At 41.6% G+C, this 21,295-nt stretch overlaps 1 protein-coding gene and 1 pseudogene across 3 annotated transcripts in view; one reads left to right on the forward strand and one right to left on the reverse strand.

Moving 5' to 3' along the window:
* Window positions 1–1,090: 1,090 nt before the first annotated feature.
* MAPKAPK5 (MAPK activated protein kinase 5) overlaps window positions 1,091–21,295 on the reverse strand; it is a 35,997-nt gene continuing 15,792 nt past the window's right edge. For 2 of the 3 annotated variants that reach the window (XM_032310773.1, XM_032310775.1), the window contains 10 exons: window positions 20,749–20,857; window positions 19,098–19,187; window positions 18,246–18,341; window positions 10,715–10,795; window positions 8,711–8,898; window positions 6,801–6,921; window positions 3,370–3,500; window positions 2,984–3,105; window positions 1,883–1,987; window positions 1,091–1,543 (listed from right to left, as the gene is read on the reverse strand). In XM_032310773.1, the coding sequence (XP_032166664.1) occupies window positions 1,449–1,543; window positions 1,883–1,987; window positions 2,984–3,105; window positions 3,370–3,500; window positions 6,801–6,921; window positions 8,711–8,898; window positions 10,715–10,795; window positions 18,246–18,341; window positions 19,098–19,187; window positions 20,749–20,857 (1,138 nt within the window). In that variant the 3' untranslated portion in view covers window positions 1,091–1,448. The remainder of the gene's footprint in view (window positions 1,544–1,882; window positions 1,988–2,983; window positions 3,106–3,369; window positions 3,501–6,800; window positions 6,922–8,710; window positions 8,899–10,714; window positions 10,796–18,245; window positions 18,342–19,097; window positions 19,188–20,748; window positions 20,858–21,295) is intronic. The other variant, XM_032310774.1, reaches the window with a different exon arrangement.
* On the forward strand, window positions 10,794–11,994 carry LOC116572071 (annotated as a pseudogene).

Below are 21,295 nucleotides of genomic sequence, written 5' to 3' on the forward strand. Positions count from 1 at the left end.
CATTCGCAACAGTTATTCATCACCTAAGATAAGGGAGCCTTACCTCAAAAAATATCTATTACCCAATGTAGTAAGGTAATTCTTACAAAATACTTTGTGTTTTTATCCTACATTTCCGGTCAATCACATACATATGGGGCAAACGAACCAAAGGTCATCCTGAAGACATACTCAGCCGAGTGGAAGAGTTGCAAAAGTAAGTGAGCTCTGTGAGATCAATTTTGGTCGAAGAGAATGTGATGGGATGAAAGCGAAGAACTTGCCTACAGATCGTCTTCCTCTGCCCTAAAATGCAATCTGCCTGCTAGACCTTCTATTTACCAACACAGGCACCCACCAAAAACTGCTACAATAAACAAATAAATAAATAAAAAGGGTTTATGGAAGCCCATGAGCACAACAGAAAACAATAAAAGCATCCGGCCTTGCTTTCTGTTCAAACAGCTGATCTCTGAGCCAGAACTCCCCTTCCTGAAACTGAAAGTATGGAACAAATAAATATAGCCCGGGCATGCCCGCATGAAGCAAAGGCCAAAGCATTCGACAGTAAAATGGCACTTTGAGAGAAAAGACCTGGTCTTAGCACTGGGGTATGGGGAGTAGACAGAATCAGGTTTTTTTTCTCTTCTTAGGTGCTAACCCAATAGTTCAGTTTACATGGTATGTAACTTTCTCAGAAAAATCATCCAATAAAAAGAGCCAAGAGACCAGAGAAAAGGAAGAAAAAGCAACAGAGCTCGGTGAGGCCCGTGAGGAAGGGGAGACAATTGAGCGGGATCTCAGATGAACAGAAGGAAGCTCTGGTTCTGCGTGAAAAGAATAAACTCAAAATCCCGTTAAGATTTAAGAAGTACACCGATACCTTTTGAAAGATATAATAAAAAAGAAATGTTACCACTTTTCTTGAAATAATGAGGGACAAGAAAAATGAGGACTCTGCTTCCTGCCACTTCCGTCATGGGAGTTGGTATCCTGTGGGTTCCAGCAGGCTGTCTACAGTATGAATCCATAAAAATTTTTCAGCACCAGAGGTAATCTACCAATAGTGCAGAAAGCAAATACACAGGGCAAGTGAAACCAGATTCCATGGTACTTGATTCAGCTGTTTACTAAAAAGACAGGTCAGTATAGTCAGTCCTTTGTCTACCACCGGAAAATGGTTTTTGTACACTTTATTACAAATAAAATAATCTTGTTTGACGATACCACCTGTCATCTTACAAACATATGAGAAGCATTCCTAGGGTAAGAGTATATCTCTAGGAACTGAACTTTTCTTAAAAACAAACAAATGAACTATACTATGAATAAGTCCTGTATCTAAATTTATACAGCGTCTTTAGATAATGTGGAAATGAAATTACAATTTATTAATTTACATAAAAATTACTTTATACATTAAAGAAGAATTTTTCAAATTGTTAAAAAAACAAAGTCTGAAGCTGTCATTATTGGGATTCGTGGGACATGGTCTGCTCTTCTATTACTTGCTTCACAATTTCTGCCAGTTTTAGTCGATCTACTTTATCTGTGAATCCACGACCTGAAATGTAAAAAAGAAAAAAGTCAGTCTCCACATGTGTGGAGCTGAGATTCTTGACAGGGACCCAATAAAGTACCAATGTGATGTACGACAGGGGCTCTGCAGGGCTGAATCTGCAGCACACTGTTTATCTGAATTCTGTAAAACAAGTGAAAGGGCCAAACATCTAGATATGCCTATGCAGTTAATGTAGGACTAACCCCCATCCCACAATACCCCTCTCACTCTCTAGTCTCACTTCACCTCAAATCAGCCCCAGCTCAGCCCCCAAAGATCCTTGATGTTCTACACATAGTCACTTCTCTGCATCAATGAAGAAAGGAAGAAGGATTTTCCTACCATTCCAGCTGAAGCTTTGTAGAGTATCTCTTAGAAGTTTGCATTCCCGGTTATACTTCCAAGCCTCCTGCATTACTTCATTCAACTTTTCGTCTTCATTCTCTCCTATTGATAAAGATGAAGAAGTAGTTGTGTTTTCCAGTGGCATCATGGGATTTTAAGTGTCAGAGATGGAAGGACACAATCTACAACTTGTTGAGAAGTGATGACTAAAGGCGCAAACTTTTGACACTGTTGTTACTACCAGTCCCTACATTACATGTAGGCCACTTCTGGGCTTTGCATTCTTCTACTCTGACAGGCTCACACAACTCTTCTGATGTTCCCAGGGTCTTAGCACTAGGGTATGGGGAGTAGGCAGAATCAGACTCTGCTGCTGAGCAAAAACACATGGTTAATCTAAGAAACCAGGAGAAGAAGGGAGAACAAGGCTGAGTGGACCACCTTCTTTCTCCTAAGCTCTTTTCTTACTTTGGAAGCTATCTAAGTACACTATGTGAATTCTCTGAAAACCCAAGGAATTTAGATAGTTTTCTGGGTGCCTACTTGAGGAATCTCATTCATCTGCCGAGAAGAGCCCATTATACCCCACTGAATGGAGAGACTACACTAAAAGAAAGCTCTCACTCAAAAGGAGACATGTGCAAGTCACAGCCTGGCCACGATACAAGTAGCAGCAAGGGGCACTTTTGAACTTCTGGGAGGCACTCTCTTTATATTCATGAGTTAATGACAGCCTAGCCCTCTAAAGGCTCTAGAAATGTTTCCTGACCTTCACAAGCTGATCCAGACCCTGTCCACATTTTCTGTTCTTCATCTTCTGTCCTGTGCCCTCATTAACAAACCAAGAAAACACAAAACTGCATACTGCACCAGACACTGGTAATTAAACCTCAACTAGCAGTTTCACAGAAAACCAAAGGAGGGGCAGAACTTACCACCTTTCTGAGTTCCCACTGCCGTCTCTTTTTAGTGGACACGGAATAATTTACATAATGTACTTATTCTCTTAGAACACAAAGATGAGGAAGACAACCTCAAATTAACTGCTCCTTCTAGCATGCGCACCCACGTACGCGGAACATTCATAAATGGCGTGACCTTTACCAGCCTGGGGGAGAATACACTGAGCAATCACGTCTCGGAGCTTTTCCAAGGCAACGTTTGAATCCTCGGCTCCGTTCTCACGGTCGTGGATATAAACACCATCCTTTGGCTTGGTGCTTTAAAAGTTTGGAAGAGAGGGAATAACAAGGTCAAACGTCAAAAACCAACTCTCTAGGTTTGGTTAACTCTAAACATAAGGCAGCACATTTTTCGGATAAATAATTAACTACAGAGTGTCTCCAACTTCTGATGCTATTTAAAGGGCTTATCTTTTCCACCCTCATAAGAGGTAGCAAAAGGGCAAACCCCTGGCTGACCTTCCAGAACCCTGCACTCAGTCACACCAGCCATGAAGGAGAATCCACGGAATAATCAGTTACCCGAGTAATTTCCTCTTCCTCAGAATGGGGTTGTTCACAGAGTGAAGGGGTTTGAGGCTGACTTTCAGATCCTGGATTCTCATGTTGGCCAACTGTTCTGCGTGAGCCTGCTGGATTCCTGCAACCACCGCCTGAATGTAAACACTGTCATCAGTTTTCACGCTCACTTCAGGGCACCTAAAAAGCTAATCTAAGAAACTGTGAAGGAAGCTCTGAGAACTAAAAAGGCAATTTCACTGCTATGCTGGCAGTATACACATTTTGATAAGCCAGAGTTCTTCTCCATGGACTAGCAAGCCCAGGGAATACCAGGCAAACCAAGGGCCATACAACAGCTAGCCCTTCCTCCCGCCACAGGGACATTAATGCAAGTTAAGAAACAGTAACAGACTCCTGTTCACAGTCACTGGCAAGAGCAAGTGTAAAGAGAGGCATTCATGTACATCAGGAAAAGGGTGGTAAGCTGTGCCCAAGAAGCCTCCCACAGTGGCATTTACTCACTGCCCCCACAGTGTGGACAGTCACTTTAGCCCCGATGGCTCAGAACCCCAACCGCTTCATAAGATAAGCAAGTAGATCCTCAGGAACTCATCTACAAGTCAGTCAATTAATTTACAATGAGAGATAACTGTCATGGAGTCTAGAACTTTTGAAGCCTGTGTCTTTATGACCAGTTCAGGCTCTTACTATGGGCATACCAATTAAGGAAGGTAAATAATCAGCATAAAGCTTTCTAAGAACAAGATGATTCCATGTTTATATTTTAAAAAAGGACAAATTGAATAGATGTGTGTCTCCCCAGAAAAAGGTGTGGAAGGATACATTAAGCCAGAGATGACCTCATCTCTGAGGGATGAGATTGAGGCAGAGGAATGAAAAGGAATTTATGCTTTTTAAAAAGATACACCTCTGTATTACTTTAATTTCAACAATAAAATATGACAATTTAAAAAAGTAGTTAGTTCCCTCTTAAGCATGCAATTAGAGCAGGTAGAGTTTGAACTCATTTAAAGGAACTATCACAGCTGGCTCTGGCTATACTCTACTGGATCCTCACATCACCCCTATCAGCGATGGCCCAACTGAGAGATGAGAATAGCTCAGGTTTGTGAGCTAAGGCTCCATCCCTAGGCAGGCTTAGATGGACACTATTTAACATCTGCATACGTGGCCATTTTTCAAACTTCACATTTAGTTTTCTACACTTCAACTCACATCAGGACCCCATAATCCTTTACAAATGGGAATATATTGTCACCTTGCAGATCCACCTTATAGGTCTAGGGGCCACTCTTGAAAGATTCTGCACATCCACATTTGGCTTCATTATATACTAATTCTACAGTAACTCCAGAAAGCAATCTTATTTCTTCAACTTCAGGATTTAGAGGAAAGCCACACTGTAACCCCCACGTGCTGACCTAAGCAATCCCTTAGGATTTTGGATTGATCAAACCAATTCTAGGCTACTAGGCTTATTTATTTATTTATTTATCTATTTACTTACTTACTTACTTACCTTACTTATTTTATTTATTTATTTAATTTATTTATTTGACAGACAGAGATCACAAGTAGGCAGAGAGGCAGGCAGAGAGAGAGGGGGAAGCAGGCTCCCTGCTGAGCAGACAGCCCAATGCTCAATCTCAGGACCCTGAGATCATGACCTGAGTTGAAGGCAGAGGCTTAACCCATTAAGCCACCCAGGCGCCCTACTACGCATATTTAAACCAGAAAGACAACCATACACAAATCAGAGATGGCACAGAACTCTGCTCTTTCCAGTTCTTTCTTTCCCATACTACAGCAAAACTAAGGGAGGTCTTAGGATTCTTTTTTCCTGGGCGTTTGGGTGGCTCAGTTGGTTAAGCATCTGACTTTGGCTTAGATCACAATCTTAGTGTCCTAGGATTGAAACCCATGGCGGGCTCCCCACTCAGTGGGGAGTCTACTTGTCCTTCTCCCTCTCCCTCTGTCCCTCCCTGCCCCTTGGCTCCTGCTCTCTCTCTCAAATAAATAAATAAAATCTTTAGGAAAAAAATAATTCTTTTTTCCTATCCCCTTACTCTTTCTCATACTTCAATCCCCCTCCCAAGTGGGTAAGACATATGCCTGTTTCTCTGCCTTTACCTCTCAACCACACTATGGTCCCACACAACACATGTCATTCATCTGTGTGTCCATCTAAGCAATATCTAAAACCTAAAAGGGGCACCTGGGTGGCTCAGTGGGTAAAGCCTCTGCCTTTGGCTCAGGTCATGATCCCAGGGTCCTGGGATCAAGCTCCACATCCGGCTCTCTGCTCAGCAGAGAGCCTGCTTCCTCCTCTCTCTCTCTGCCTACTTGTGATCTCTGTCATATAAATAAATAAAATCTTTAATAATAAATAAATAAATAAAGTCAAGAGACTTCCCTTGACTTAAATGAGACTCGATCCTGATTTCTCTCTATTTTTCAATGAGATCACTAGATATGATACCCATTATCCCCTTATTATCTAGTAAGTCACCCCAAATTGTAGAAATTCAAAAACACTGAGCCTATTCTCTTGTCTCTACTTCTCTGCTCCCAGAGCTGTCCCAGGCTTGCTGACTGCTGCAGAAGTCTTGGGTCGGCAAATCTGCAAGTCTGGCTGACCATCCCTAAATACCTTCCCTGTGGCAAATCTCTTCCCCAAAACTGAAAGTGGCCTCTCAGTTATGTGCTACTAAGACTTAAGTCCCTCTGTGTACTTTCAAAGCCTGGCCCTGCCACATAGATTTCACTGACTTCCCATTAATGAAGCCAGGTGGTTTGCCCCACAGATGCACTTCGGTCTGTACTTGTTTGCTTCTTCCAGAGCTCACTGTGGCTCCACGTGCTCCTGTGGCTCATCTGGCCACGTATGTTCTCTACTCAAATTTTTAAAGGCAGCTCAAGCCTAAACTAATGTGAATAGGTTAAAAACTGCCATGCAGTAATTAATAAATATGAGGGGTTTTGCCTTCTCTTTAGGAACCCTTCCCTAATTACAGCTCTCCAAAGATATTCTCTTCTTCTGAATTCCCAGAGCATTTGTAGAAAATGTAGCATGCAAACCTCTGATATCTGAAATGTTCCCTCCTTATTTCACATAAATTGGTCTTTCCAGTCTTGTTTAAGCCCCTTGGGGGAAAGGAGGTTGTCTCATAGTACTCTGTGCCCCCGCCAACCCCAAAGCACAAATATGGAGGATTTGAGTTTTCACTTAGTGTATATTTACCGGGCCTTGATCTGGTCTTTTACGCAAAGAAGCTTTTATTTCAGATCCTGATTTTCAGGAAAGCAGGGATGTCTCTCTGGGAAAGACTGAGTTCTCTGCATTGCTCTGCCTTTGACCCCGCCCTGAGCCTTGTCCCAGCATTCCTTCTCAACACAGCCTTTTTGGTGAACAAAGTAAGCACATTCGAAACCTTATCCATCATCAGTTGAGCAGACGGTAGCACATTATCCAAGGCCTCGGTCGAGTTGAGCCACGGGTGGTCCAATACTCCCTCAATGGTGAGTCTTTCCTCTGGTTTGACCTTCAAGAGCCTGTGGAGAAAAGGCCAACAGAGTTACTTTCAGAAGGCTAGGAAGTTCCTGGGTCTGGTTCTAACCAGTTCCAACTTTTGCCTTTCTACCAACTCCTACAAGCTTAGGGTTTCCATCTGTTGGCAGGGGTGGGGATCTAGTACCTGACCCCTAGTGGTGAAGGCACTGTGTCCTTTGGTAAGTCCTTTCTACACTAGGCAGAGGGAGATAAAAATTGTAGGATAAGCTTAATCCAGTGATACTGCAGACTGAGTTCTAGGTTTAATAAGCCTACATACAGCTTATAGTTCCTGAGACTTGAATCTCCTACATCTATGTTTTTAGGACAGCAGGTTCCAGTTTCCTAAAGGGACTCAAAGTGCTCTTTTGGCTACAAAATTAGTTGAGGGGTCATGTGGTTGTGAAAGTCCAGGTTGCAACTTGTGATAAAACTGTTAGATGTCACCAAATGGCAGGACGTGAACACTTTATTCCAGAAATATTCAAAAGCCAAAAATCTAAAGTCTCCGATAAGGGGATGGCATTTCCTTCTAAGCTGAATGTATTGCTCTGTACCATCTGCTTTTTGATCCTACTTCTTCACATCTTGTCCATTCATGCTGATGCAATTCTTGGCCCACCTCAGCATGTTCCCTGGGGTTTTTAGCCCCTCCTTCCAACTACACATCCTCACACAGTAAATGTCAGTCAGGACAACATGTATACTTGCTCTTTCAGGTTCTCTGCAACCTTCTAGATCATTCTGAACAAAGAGCTTCAGATTCTGAAGAAACAATTATTTAGAAAAGAATCGCAAAACTGAAAGAAGATAATACTGCTCTAAGTACAGGAAATATATTCTATAGAACTGACAAAGAACCACTTAGAGGATATTGATGTTTTGGTTAAGTAGCTGAGAATACAGTGTGGAAACTGCATGGGAAGACAAGTGATGCTTTAAACATTGCTCCACCGTCCTAAAAACTTTTCCTTGTATATTTTAGAAACTAGTCTGTCTTTATATACACAGATTTTCAACCCATAGGACAAGCTCTCTATTGAAAGGGAGTAATCTCCATAGAGAAATGGTTATACTGTCAGGAGAAACCTCCCAGGCATTCCCCCTTTAATGCTTTTCTTTATCGTATTTCAAATGAAGAAAATGAAACCAAAAGAAGAAAAATTACTCAGTGAACACCCAGCAGTAGGAATACAAGAAGAATACCAAATCCCAGGCAGCTGAGCCTCCCACACAGGTGGGCAGGAAAAGAAAATATACATCAAATTTAGGTCTTACTTCTTACCTAGTCCTTCAGCTACAAAAGTACTCTGTCAACTCTCCCTTAACCACTCACTAGGACTGAATCTTCTAAATTTATCTTAGCAGTGGGGAGGCTAGAGGCCCACACAATCAGCCACCTCCTCCCCACAGCAGCTAAGGAATGAAAAGACAAAATGTCATTGTCATCTTAGCCCGAGTTCAGTTCCTGACACCATGTCTGTTCCACATAACTGGCTAACATTCAGGAAGGGCACACCATGGGGCTTACCCTTTAAGATCCTAAATTAATGCTCCAAGGGATCTGGATTCACAGCCTGGGGACAAATTCTAAGAATGCAACAAGAGGGAGCAAAGCTCCCATTTTCACCAAGGTGTGGACATGAAGAGCTCTCATCTCAGGCTCCAGGGATAAGATTTCTATGATGCACCAAGGGGAAGGAGCATGCCTAGGAAACCGATGACTTTTCCCTTGCGATCCACCACTTTGAGGCCTCCTTGGCCTCCCTACCCCACAGCCTGGGTACTCACTTCCTCACAACATCTTTGGCCATCTCTGAAATCTGGCTCCACTCTTCTTCTGGGAACTCAAAACTGCCTGTCATGATCTTTCTCCGCATATCCTTTGGGATAGTCCGGCTGTGGTGTTTGGAGTAAAAAGGAGGGTATCCGCACAACATCACGTAGATAATCACCCCTAGGGACCACAAGTCACAGCTCTGAAAAGAAAATTAAAATAGTCACTTACAGCAGAGGCACAGCCCCAAAATAAAGGACCAGACCAGAAAGCCCCTTACACAGGCTGCTATCTCCAAAAATCAATTAACAAAGAATAGAAAAGTTTCAAGTCTTAAGGGAACCAACCTTTCTCTCTACCATAGATACTCTAACCCATGTTTTTGCCTAATACTAATGGATATTTGTAGATGACGCAACCCATGCTACAGAATATAATTACAAAATTATAGAGGTGAGGTGCCTGGGTGGCTCAGCTGGTTAAGTGTCTGCCTTCGGTTCAGGTCATGATCCCAGGGTCCTGCTCATCAGGGAGTCTGCTTATCTCTCTGCGCCCTCACCCTGCTCATGCTCTTTCTCAAGTAAATAAATGAAATCTTAAAAAATTATAAAGGTGAAAGGAATCTTAAAAATAGTTCAAACTAGGGCAACTGGGTGGCTCAGTCAATTAAGAATCTGTCTTTGGTTCCGGTTATGAGCCCAGAGTCCTGGGATTGAGCCCCACATCAGGCTTCTTGCTCAGCGGGGAGCCTGCTTTCCTCCTCTCTCTCTGCCTGCCTCTCTGACTACTTGTGATCTCTGTCTGTCAAATAAATAAAATCTTTAAAAAAAAAAAAAGAAGAAGAAGCAGGAAGCAGTTTATGACTCTGATGCCGTAATCAGCACAGCCCTCAAACCTTTACTACATAAGGGTAGAGCTGACTATGGTTTTGGGTTTGCAGGGCAAGAAGGTATGGAGCAGTGATTTCTTGGAAACTGACCAGAGTTACTGATGAAAGTAGATGTTTAGGGTTTTTGGTCACACTGTCCCAGGGACAGGGTGGAGCACAGGGCCCTGAGTGGCAGAGGAGCCTGTGTGTTCTTTCTTATGTATGCTTGTGTGTATATGTGTGCACACACTATAGGAATATGTGGGGCCCTCTAAGTGTGGGACCCAAGAAGAGCCGATCTACTGCTTTTTACCACCCTCAGGTCCCTCTCTGTCACCTGTATTCAGCCATGAGTCCCCAAGAAGCATCTACTCAGCGACTCCAGGACCTGCTTTTAAGAGACCCTAATCCTCTTGTGTTTTAGAACAGAGATACTTGATGTATAGGCTACAGACTGAGAACTGTAGGACCAGGAACATTTGTTGTGTGCTGTAGACACTGTTCTAAGTTGGCTATTTTATGGGAAGAATGGTATCATAAATGGCCATGGAATGTTCTCAGAAATGGCGTCCAACTCAAAAAACAAAACAAAACAAACACACACACAAAAAAAAGATAACCATGTCTTTAGATGTGGTCAGTGAACTACAACTATCCAGGTAACCTACAGGTGATCATTGCCCTTGGTTCCTGCTGCAAAACCTCAACTGTTAAGAACCTTATTTCCTACTTCATCAGACAAAAAACCTGAATTCCAAGGAATTTTCTGAATGGATGGCTGCTGTCGGCCTTTTGGGCAAGAATATTAAGGGACAAGAATTCCCTTAGAATTCCAAAGAATTGGGGTGCCTGGTTGGCTCAGTGGGTTGGGCCTCTGCCTTTGGCTTGGGTCATGATCTCAGGGTCCTGGGATTGAGTCCCACATCGGGGTCTCTGCTCGGCGGGAGTCTGTTTCCCCCTCTCTCTCTCTCTGTGGACCTCTCTGCCTACTTGTGATCTTTGTCTCTCTGTCAAATAAATAAATAAAATATTTAAATTAAAAAAAAAAAAAAAAAGAATTCCAAAGAACTCATTCTCAGAGAACCACAAACACTTCATAGGAGAAGAGGGGCTATACCTGAAGGGCGCAGGAAAGTATCTCCTCCCTTACCTTGTTGTAAGTGTAGGGCGTTGGCGAGGTAGGTATGATGCCAGATTTCTCCTTCTGGTGCCTTCTCTGTGCCTCCAGTACCTGTCAGAGTCAGACAAAAGGGGACAATTTACTGAAGACCATGCCAATGACCTATAACTTGAGAAAGAATGTTGAAAAAGAATGCTGAAAGAGAGAAGAAACTGGCAATTTTGACAATTTAAAAAAGAAAAGACCCTCCAGAAAATACAAACTTTCAAAAACCTCTTAAAACCAGCAATTTATCAGTTTTTGCCCAGGTCAAGGACATGAAGATCAAGTCCTTGGAAGAGATTTAACTCTTCTTCCTGCCCATCAAGGCATCTAAGGTCATGGACTTTTTCCTGGAAATACAGACATCCCTTACGCCTGTATAAAAGCAGACCAGTGCTGGCCAGTGGATCAGGTTCAAGGTACTTGTTGCCATCAAGGACTATAACAGTCACATTGTTCTGGGTAATAAGTGTTCAAGGAGGTGACCACTGCCATTCATGGGGCCATGATCCTGGCCAAGTTCTCCATTGTCCTCTGACTGAGAACCCTAGGGGAACAATACTGGTGTACCCCACAGACTCCTTGCAACTGCAAGGATGCTGCAACTCTGCACTGGTCTGCTTTCTCCTCTCACCCAGACCCATGCTATGGTCTTAGCCCCATGCCCACAAAGCTGCTGATGGCAGATGTTGACAACTGCCACACCTCAGCCATGGGCTGCAATGTCACCTGGGGGCAATTTTGCCATCTCCAAGACCTACAACTGCCTTACCCCAACACTCTGGAAAGAGACTGTGTTCACCAAGTCTCCCTGTCAGGAATTCACTGACCATCTTGTAAAGACCCACATCAGAGTCTCCATGCGGAGGACCCAGGCTCCAACTATGGCCACCACATAGTGTTTTTATACAAGAAGAGTAAAGCGAATTAATAAACCTGAAAAAGAAAATACCATTTATAATAGGACCATAGAATAAATCTAACAAAGATGGGAAACACCTGTACACTGAAAACCACACAAATATTGCTGAGAAAAACTACAGGCAAAAATGAATGGAGAAATACAGCTTGCTCATGGGCTAGAAGGCTCAGTATTGTCCAGATGTCAGTGTCCCCATATTGAACCATAACTCTAAAACAACCCCAGTCAAAATCCCAACAGACTCCTTTGTAGAAATTAACAGCTGATTACAAAATTTTAAGGGGGTGTCTGAGCGGCTCAGTTGGTTAAGCATCTGCCTGCAGCTTAGGTCATGATCTCATGGTCCTGGGATTGAGCCCCACATTGGGCTTGCTGCTCAGCACGAAGCCTGCTTCTCCCTCTCCTCCCCACCTGTATTCTCTATCACTCTCTGTCTCTCTCTCTAATAATTAAAATCTTAAAAAAAAAAAGTCTATACAGAAATGCAAAGAAATTAGAATAGCCAAAATAACGATGAAAAAGAACTAAGTTAAAAGGCTAACTCTACCATCGGGCTCCCAGCTCCATGGGGAGTCTGCTTCTCCCTCTGACCTTCTCCTCACTCATGCTCTCTCTCTCTCACTGTCTCTCTCTCAAATGAATAAATAAAATCTTTAAAAAAAAAAAAAAAAAAAAAAAAAAAAAAAAAAAAAAGGCTAACTCTACCCTATCTCAATAGTTATTATAAAGTCACAGTAATCGAGACAGTACAGTACTGGTGTAAAGACAGACAAAGAGATCACTAGAACAGAACAGAAAATCCAAAATTAACACACATTCTATTGATCTTTGACAAGACTCAAAAGCAATGCAATGGAGAAAAGACAGCCTTTTCAACAAACGGTACTGGAACTGGATATCCGAATGCTAAAAAAAAGAACTTAGATCCATACTCCTATATTATATAAAAATTAAATCAGTGGGGCACCTGGGTGGCTCAGTGGGTTAGGCCTCTGCCTTCCGCTCCAGTCATGAACCCAGTGTCCCGGCATTGGGCTCTGTGCTCAGCGGGGGGCCTGCTTCTTCCTCTCTCTCTGCCTGCCTTTCTGCCTACTTGTGATCTCTCTGTCTCTGTGTCAAATAAATAAATAAAATCTTTTTAAAAAATTAAATAAAAATGGATCATGCATATACATGTAAAACCTAAATCTATAAAACTTGTACGAGGAAATCTTGGTGATCTTGGGTTAGACAAAGATTTTTTACATAGGAAACCGAAAGCTGAGTCCATAAAATATTTTTATAAATTGATAAATTGGGGACGCCTGAGTGCCTCAGTGGGTCAAGCCTCTGCCTTCAGCTCAGGTCATGATCCCAGGGTCCTGGGATCGAGCCCTGCATTGGGCTCTCTGCTAGGCAGGGAGCCTGCTTCCCCCTCTCTCTCTGCCTGCCTTTCTGCCTACTTGTGATCTCTGTCTCTTAAATAAATAAATAAAATCTTAAAAAAAAAATTGATAAATTGTGGGGCACTGGGGTGGCTCAGTCAGTCAGTTAAGCGTCTGCCTTTAGCTCAGGCCATGATTCCTGTGATCGAGTCCCACATCAGTCTCCTTGCTCAGTGGGGAGCCTGCTTTTCCCTCTGCCTGCTGCTCCCCCTGCTCATGCTTGCTCTCTCTCTCTCTGACAAATAAATAAATAAAATCTTTAAAAATAAAAATCTTTTAAAAAATCAACTAATTCACCATATTAACAAAATAAAGAAGAAAAATATATTATCAGCCCAACAGATGCAGAAAAAGCACTGGACAGAATTTAACACATTCCCTTTCAGTAAACTAGAAATAGACAGAAACTTCTGAAAAAGGGCATCTACAAAAATGTAACAGTTAATATGGTTAATGGTAAAAGATTGAGTATTTTTTTCTAAGATCAGGAATGAGGCAAGGATGTCTGCTCTAATCCCTCATATTCAGCTAGTGGTCCCAGCCAGTACGTAAGACAAGGAAAAGAAAGAAAAAGCAAACATACTGGAAGGAGCAAAGTAAAACTGTCATTATTCACAGACAACATGACTTTATATACATAGAAAATTTTAACAAATCTACAAAAATATCTATAATTGATAAGTGATTTTATCAAGATAAAAGGAAACAAAAGTCATTTGTACTTCTTTAAACAATCAACAACTGGAAAATGAAATCGTTAAAAATATAATTTCCAACAGCATCCAATAATATGAAATATAGGAATAAACTTAAGAAAGTATGTATAAAACCTATACACTAAGAAATATAAACATTTCTGAAAAAAATTAAAGACCTAATAGAGAGATCTACCATGTTCACTGATTGAAAGCCTTAATAATGTTAAGACGTCAACTCTCTCCAAATTCATCAGCAGATTAAATACAATTCAGATCACAATCCCAGGAGAATTTTTCTGTTACAGAGAAGTGAATTCTAAAATTTATAGAAAAGTACAAAGGGTTCAGAATAATCAAAACAATTTTGAAAAAGAAAAAAAATTGAAGGACTTCTTACACTATCTGATATCTAAGGTCAAGACTTGATAGAAAGCTACAGTAATCCCACATGATACAGCTTGTAAGAATAGGCCAATAAGCAGAATAGAATAGACTAATGACTATATGGTCAACTGATTTTTTTTTTTTAAGATTTTTATTTACTGGGGGGGTACCTGTGGCTCAGTGGGTTAAGCCTCTGCCTTCAGCTCAGGTCATGATATCAGGGTCCTGGGATCAGGCCCCACATCAGGCTCTCTGTTCAGCACAGAGATCTACTTGTGACCTCTCTCTCTGTGTCATATAAGTAAAATCTTTAAAAAAAAAAAAATTTTTATTTATTGGGATGCCTGGGTGGCTCAGTTGGTTAACTGTCTGCCTTTGGCTCAGGTCATGATCCTGGGGTCCTGGGATGGAGTCCCACATCAGACTCCTTGCTCAGCAGGGAACCTGCTTCTCCATCTCCCTCTGCCTGCCACTCCCCCTGCTTATGCTCTCTCTCTCTCTGACAAATAAATAAATAAATAAAATCTTTTTTTTTAAAAAGTATTTATTTATTTATTTATTTGAGGTGGGGAGGGGCAGAAGGAGAGGGAGAGAGTCTCAAGCAGACTCCACATGGAGTCTGATATGAGGCTCGATCCCATAACCCTGAGATCATGACCTAAGCCAAAATCAAGAGTGGGATACTTAACTGACTGAGCCACCCAGATGCCCCTGTTCAACTGGTTTCTGACAAAACTTCAGGATAATTCAGTTCAACAAAACTTTAAGGTAATTCAATGATACAAGGTTATTCTTTTCAAAAAATGATGTGGAAAATTGACATCTTAAGGAAAAGAAATCTTGACCCTTATTTTATACGCACGCACACACACACACACACCACCCCTCAAATGAATTACACTAAAAAGGTAAAGGCTAAAACTACAGGGGTACCTGGGTGGCTCAACTGGTTAAGCAGGTTAAGCATCCTGATCTCAGCTCAGGGTCATGAGTTCAAGCCCTATGTTGGGCTCTGTGCCCAGCATGGACCTACTTAAACAAGGCTTGGGGGGGAGATGCACCTGGGTGGCTCAGTTGTTTAAGTATCCAACTCTTGATTTTGCTCAGGTCACAGTCTCAGGGTCACGGGATCAACCTCTAACTCAGGCTCCATGTTCAGTGGGGAGTCTGCTTCTCTGCCTCTCCCCCTGCTTACTCACACTCTCTCTAAAATAAATAAATAGGGGCACCTGGGCGGCTCAGTGGGTTAAGCCTCTGCCTTTAGCTCAGGTCATGATCTCAGGGTCCTGGGATCAAGCCCTACATCAGGCTCCTTGTCAGCAGGGAGCCTGCTTCCCCCTCTCTCTCTGCCTGCCTCTCTGCCTACTTGTGATCTCTCTCTCTCTCTGTCAAATAAATAAATAAAACCTTTAAAAAAATAAGTAAAATAAATAAATCTAATTTTTAAAAAAAGCAAAAACAATAACCTTTAATAAGGAGCCATGAGAAAAATCTTTATGTACATGGGTATGGAAAGACCTCTTAAGAACAAAATCACCAACCATTTAAAAAAGAAAAAAAATGGGTGAGGGGTGCCTGGGTGGCTCAGTTGGTTAAGTGTCCAACTCTTATTTTCAGCTCAGGTCATGATTTCAGGGTTATGAGATCAAGCCCTATGTCAGGCTCCACGCTGGACACGGAGCCTGCTTGGGATTCTCCCTCTCCCTCTCATCCTCTCCTCTTTCCCCCTCTCTCTCTCTCCCCGTCCCTCTCAAAAAAAAAAAAAAAAAAAAAAGGATGAATTGGATTTGATCAAAATAAAAAACCAGGGTGCCTGGCTGCCTCTGTCAGTGGAGCACGAGACTCTTGATCTCCGACTGCGAGTTCAAGCCCCATGCTGGGGGTGGAGATTACTTAAATAGATAAATAAACTTTAACAAAAATCTAAAATTTTTAAAATAAAAAAACTGCTGCTATTCTGCAAAGCAAGCCACAGTCTGAGAGAAATATTTATAATATGTATGTGGTGAGCAGAATAATGGCTTCCTAAAGATGTCCATGTTCTAATCCCTGGAATCTATGAATATGTTACCCTACACAGCAAAAGGGACTTTGCAGATTTTATTAAATGGAGGCTCTTGAGATGGAGAAATATCCTGATTATCTGGGTGCATCTAATGTAAACACAGTTATGAAAGGGAAGCAAGAGGGTCAGAGTCAGAGAGACCAGGAGATGCTATATAACTGTCTTTGAAAATGGAGAAAGATGGGACACCTGTGTGGCCGTCAGTTAAGCATCTGTCTTTGGCTCTCACTCCCCCTCCCTCTCAAAAAAAAAAAAAAGGATGAATTGGATTTGATCAAAATCCAATTTTGATTTGCCGCTCTGCCTGCCGTTCCCCGTTTGTGCTCTCTCCCTGACAAATAAATATATAAAATCTTCCAAGAAAGTAAGGAAATGGAGAAGGAGGCCACCAACCAAAGAATGCAACTGCCTCTTGAAGCTGGAAAAGGCAAGAGAATGGATTCTCCCCCAGAGATTTCAGAAAAACACAGTCCTGACAAGACCTTGAACCGTTTGACTTCTAACCTCCGAAACTGTGAGGAAATAAATGTGTTCCTTAAGGCACTAAGTTTGTGGCAATTCATCACAATAGCAATAAAAAGTAATACATAAACACAACAAAGAACTTGTATCTAGAAAATAATAACTTCTTATACCTCACAATTATAAAACCAAAAATGGGCATGTAGGATTTATATCCATACTTCATGGGTTATTGTAGAAAATGTTGTACCCATATTTCACAGTAAAATATCTAATAAACACATGAAAAAATACAGAACAGTAACCATTAAGAAAATGTTATAAGGGGCGCCTGGGTGGCTCAGTGGGTTAAGCCGCTGCCTTCGGCTCAGGTCATGATCTCAGGGTCCTGGGATCGAGTCCCGCATCGGGCTCTCTGCTCAGCGGGGAGCCTGCTTCCTCCTCTCTCTCTCTCTGCCTGCCTCTCTGCCTACTTGTGATCTCTCTCTGTCAAATAAATAAATAAAATCTTTAAAAAAAAAAAAAAAAAGAAAATGTTATAATTAAATCCATAATGAAATAATACCAGACTTACCAGAAGGACTAAGAACATGAGCTGATGAACATACTAAGAACATACTAACGAACATGAGCTGACGGTAAGATGAAGAAACTGGAACTCTTATATATTACTGGGGAATAGGTAAAATGGTACAACCGTTTTGGAAAAGATGTCACCCAAAACTTGTAAATGAATGTTCCTAGCAGCTTTATTCGTAACAGTCAAAACCAGAAAACCCAAAATGGCCATCAGTCAATGAATGGATAAACAAACATGGTTTAGTCCTCTATAAAAGAACACTACTTAACAACAAAAAAGAACTAACTGGTGATATATGCAGCAACATGGATGAATTTCAAACACATGCTGAGCAAAAGAAGTAAAACACAATAGGTAAGGGCGCCTGCGTGGCTCAGTGGGTTAAGCCTCTGCCTTCGGCTCAGGTCATGATCCCAGGGTCCGGGATTGAGTCCCACATCGGGCTCTCTGCTCAGCACGGAGCCTGCTTTCCCCTCTCTCTCTGCCTGCCTCTGCCTGCTTGTGATCTCTGTCTCTCTGTCGAATAAATAAATAAAATCTCTAAAAACAAAAAAAACAAAATATAATAGGTACATGAGTTCCATTCATATGAATTTCTACAACAGGCAAAACTAACCCATAAGGACAGAAAGCAGATCAGTGGTCACCTGGGGCAGACTGACTACAAAGATACATAAGAGCTCCTGACATGACGGAAATGTTTCGTACCTTGATCATGGTGGTAACCATGCAAGAGTATCTATTTGTCAAAAGTCATCAAACTACACTTAAAGTAGGAGTATTTTATTGTACACAAATTTTACCTTGTTTTTAAAAGAAGCTGATTTTAAAATAAATGCCTGCACCTAATTAAGCAGACTGTTGGTTTCTGAAACTAAGCCCTCCCCTTCCCATTGGTAATACATGCCCGCTTGTGCTGTCAAAAAGGACATGCCTACACACAGCCCAGTGATATAAGCTGTGGCAGAAAGAGCAAATGCTTACCTGAGGTGCAACATAATAAGGGGTGAATTGGGGTGTCATCAAGTCACCTTGGTCAATTTTGGCAAATCCAAAGTCACACAACTTCACTGGGGCATCCTGAAATAAAATACACGGGAGTCATTTCTCCAGGTTCCTCAGTAAACACCAGTGGAAAATCCAGGTGGAAGACAGGTTACCTTGAGCTCTCTCTCATGAGTTTCTGGCTGACACTCAAGCCTATGAATAGCATGTCTTCACATCTGAAGAAATGATTCATACTGAGGAATTTTTCTTACTATCACAGAGGTAAAGAATTTCTCCCCACTCACAGCTGGCCTTGTTTCATGACTGGTATACGCAGTACTAAAATCAAGATCTTAGCCAACTGTCCCCTGACTCTATCTACTGGCCCATCGTCTCCCATCCAGGGTGCGATTTCACTTTTAGCATCAGCTTCAAGACTCCCAGAGCAACTTATTTGTTGGAACATGATACACGGGGCAGGGGGTGAGACTGGAGAGAAAAAAACACCTTATCAGCATTAACAAACAGCAAATACAACTGTTACATTTCAAGGTAATATTTAACATCTTACAGACTCCTGCCCCTCTTCAAAGCACCTGCAAATCATATCTAAAACCTAAAGTCTTACAAATGCATATCAGTACCATCCAACATCAATGCCAGGGGTATAGCAGAATGTCTCTGAGCTTCTAGCAAGGAAATGAGTGGGGAAAGTAAGCTGTTGGAAGCACTTTGGCTTCAAGCCTCTTCACCATGGATTCAGAGAACTCTGAATCTACACCTACCCACCCATTCCCAAACTGTGTTGAGAGTGGCAGCACTAAAATGCAGAAAAATAAGTCATCTCACCAACGAGTTATCCTTGAAGAGCAGATTTTCAGGCTTGAGGTCTCTGTGAGCAATGTTTAACAAGTGACAGTGCCGTAGAGCCAAAGCTATCTGGAAAAGGACATAATGGAGCAACCACATCTTAGAAAAGATAGCTCTTTAATACCCCTGGCTTAGAGAACTCAAGATATTAAAAAAAAAAAAAATCCTTAATTAAGTACATTCAGACTGTGGTTTCAATTTTACAGCAGAAATGAAGTAAGACTTTGGGTACCAAGAAATAGAAATGAATTCAGCTTAGTTTAGCTGCAACCTGTATTTCATTAAACAAAATAAGTAAATAAATAAAACAGTAAAACACTTCTTTGTCCAAGTAAACTGATGCTTAAATCCTGTACAAAATGGGAATTCTACTCCTCTGAGATGCAACCAGCACAGCAGAGTAAACTCTATGCCGGGCAGTCTTCAGCAGGCCTGGGCTCCCCCAGTGAGGCAGTGGGCACTAACTCCTGGCTCCGGAGAGAACCGCACTGTCCGGGGGGCTCAACTCCAGGCTCTGCCTTCAAGAAAAATGGAAAGCCGCTAACGGCATGTTTTCCCACCTGATGGTCCAGTTTGCTCATCTCTTTTGCTGAAATGAAATGTCACCTGTTTAGGTGGGTTGGAAGGGGTTTTGTTTTATACGAGATTCTCAGAGTACATCCTAATATTTGAAACTTTGAAAAATACAAGATGTAACTGTTAAAATTAAATAGAACAAATTCTACCTGTTCTTCAACTCTCAGTATGGAATTGTCTTGGCATTCCAAATATCAGCTCCTTCCTACCAGAAAGGAGTTGTCAAAAAATGTCTGAGACTCCTGCACAGTGCCAGGGCTCACAGCCAGTGGGCTACCCGAAGGACAAGTCCTCCACTAACACCACGAGGGGCTCCTGCCCACTGTGCAGACTTTAATAGGAATTCTTGCTTTAAGGGAGAGAAAATTGCTTGAGGCTCATGGAAAATTTGGAAGAATTTTGTATTTAGAACAAATTGAGCTCTGATTTCTTCTTTTTGCCTTGCTTGCTTAGCCTGAAGATAACCCTTGTGCAGTTAGCTTTTCACCTCCTCAAGAGGTTATTTCCAGTTAGATTCCTAGTACCATTTGTGACATAAATCAATTTTCTAGCAATAAAATGTGATGTCAAAATAGAAAGACTATTATCAGAAATAACCCAGAATTACAAAGACCTTAGAATTCTATTAAAATCTGATAAGGTAACTCGTAAGCAAAAAAAATCTTGTATACAGTTGTCCCAGAAGATATTTTTATCCCAATCTTTCAGGTGTTATCAGTAGCAATTTATCTCAAAGTCCAACAGTGCTTGGACACAATGTACTCAAAGATATCTACAGTCTACACAGGAATTAAAAGATTACCTTCCTTTAAGAGTTTAAGTTTTTTAATAGGCAAGCAATTGACAACCACTTAGTAATACAGTCCCCCCCCCCACCAAAGCATATAAGGGGTCACATTTCTCCTGTCAAAACATCTTTTCTGATTACATAACAAAGCAGGCAATGAGAGATCAAATAGAGCTTTTCTTCAAGCTTTCTTTTATCCCCCCCAATGAAATTGTGCTTGTTAACCAACGCTGTTGGCAGTTTGATTGGTACCCGGGGTTAACTTGCCTGCTTTGTTACTTGGCTGGCTTGCTTCTCTGTAAAGTGCCGGTGCTGGCTGATTCTGTGAAATAGCTCTCCCCCTTCCATCATCTCCATTACAATTAAGAGTCGAGCCCTGTTTGAAAGCATTTGATTTTGTTAAGTTAAAAAAAAAAAAAAAACTGAAACATCAAACAGCTAACCTAAAGATACCTCATCTACAAAGTGTAGATGGTTTCTAAGTCTAGCCCTACCATGCCCCTTGGAGTTGGAACTCTTTGATAAGTAATAAGGAATATCCTTCATCTAAAATTTTCTAGGAAGCTAAAATGAGAGTAAAATCATTAAGTTCTGAAGACAATGATCCTTTTGAAGATACTGTACTTAACTTGTTATTACTAGATATTAAGGCGAGGGGGGAGTGATCCTTTAAGTGACATGTTTTTATATCATATTTACGGCACCTAGATGGAAAGTGTATTGAAAATAGAATATGACTTTGTGTAGGACATGAATTTCAACTTGGCTGGTATTGGGCTACCCTGGTTATTCACTCATTCTGTGTCTGTGTCTG

This window comes from Mustela erminea, chromosome 13 (genome assembly GCF_009829155.1).
Source record: "Mustela erminea isolate mMusErm1 chromosome 13, mMusErm1.Pri, whole genome shotgun sequence".
Classification (NCBI taxonomy): Eukaryota; Metazoa; Chordata; class Mammalia; order Carnivora; family Mustelidae; genus Mustela; species Mustela erminea.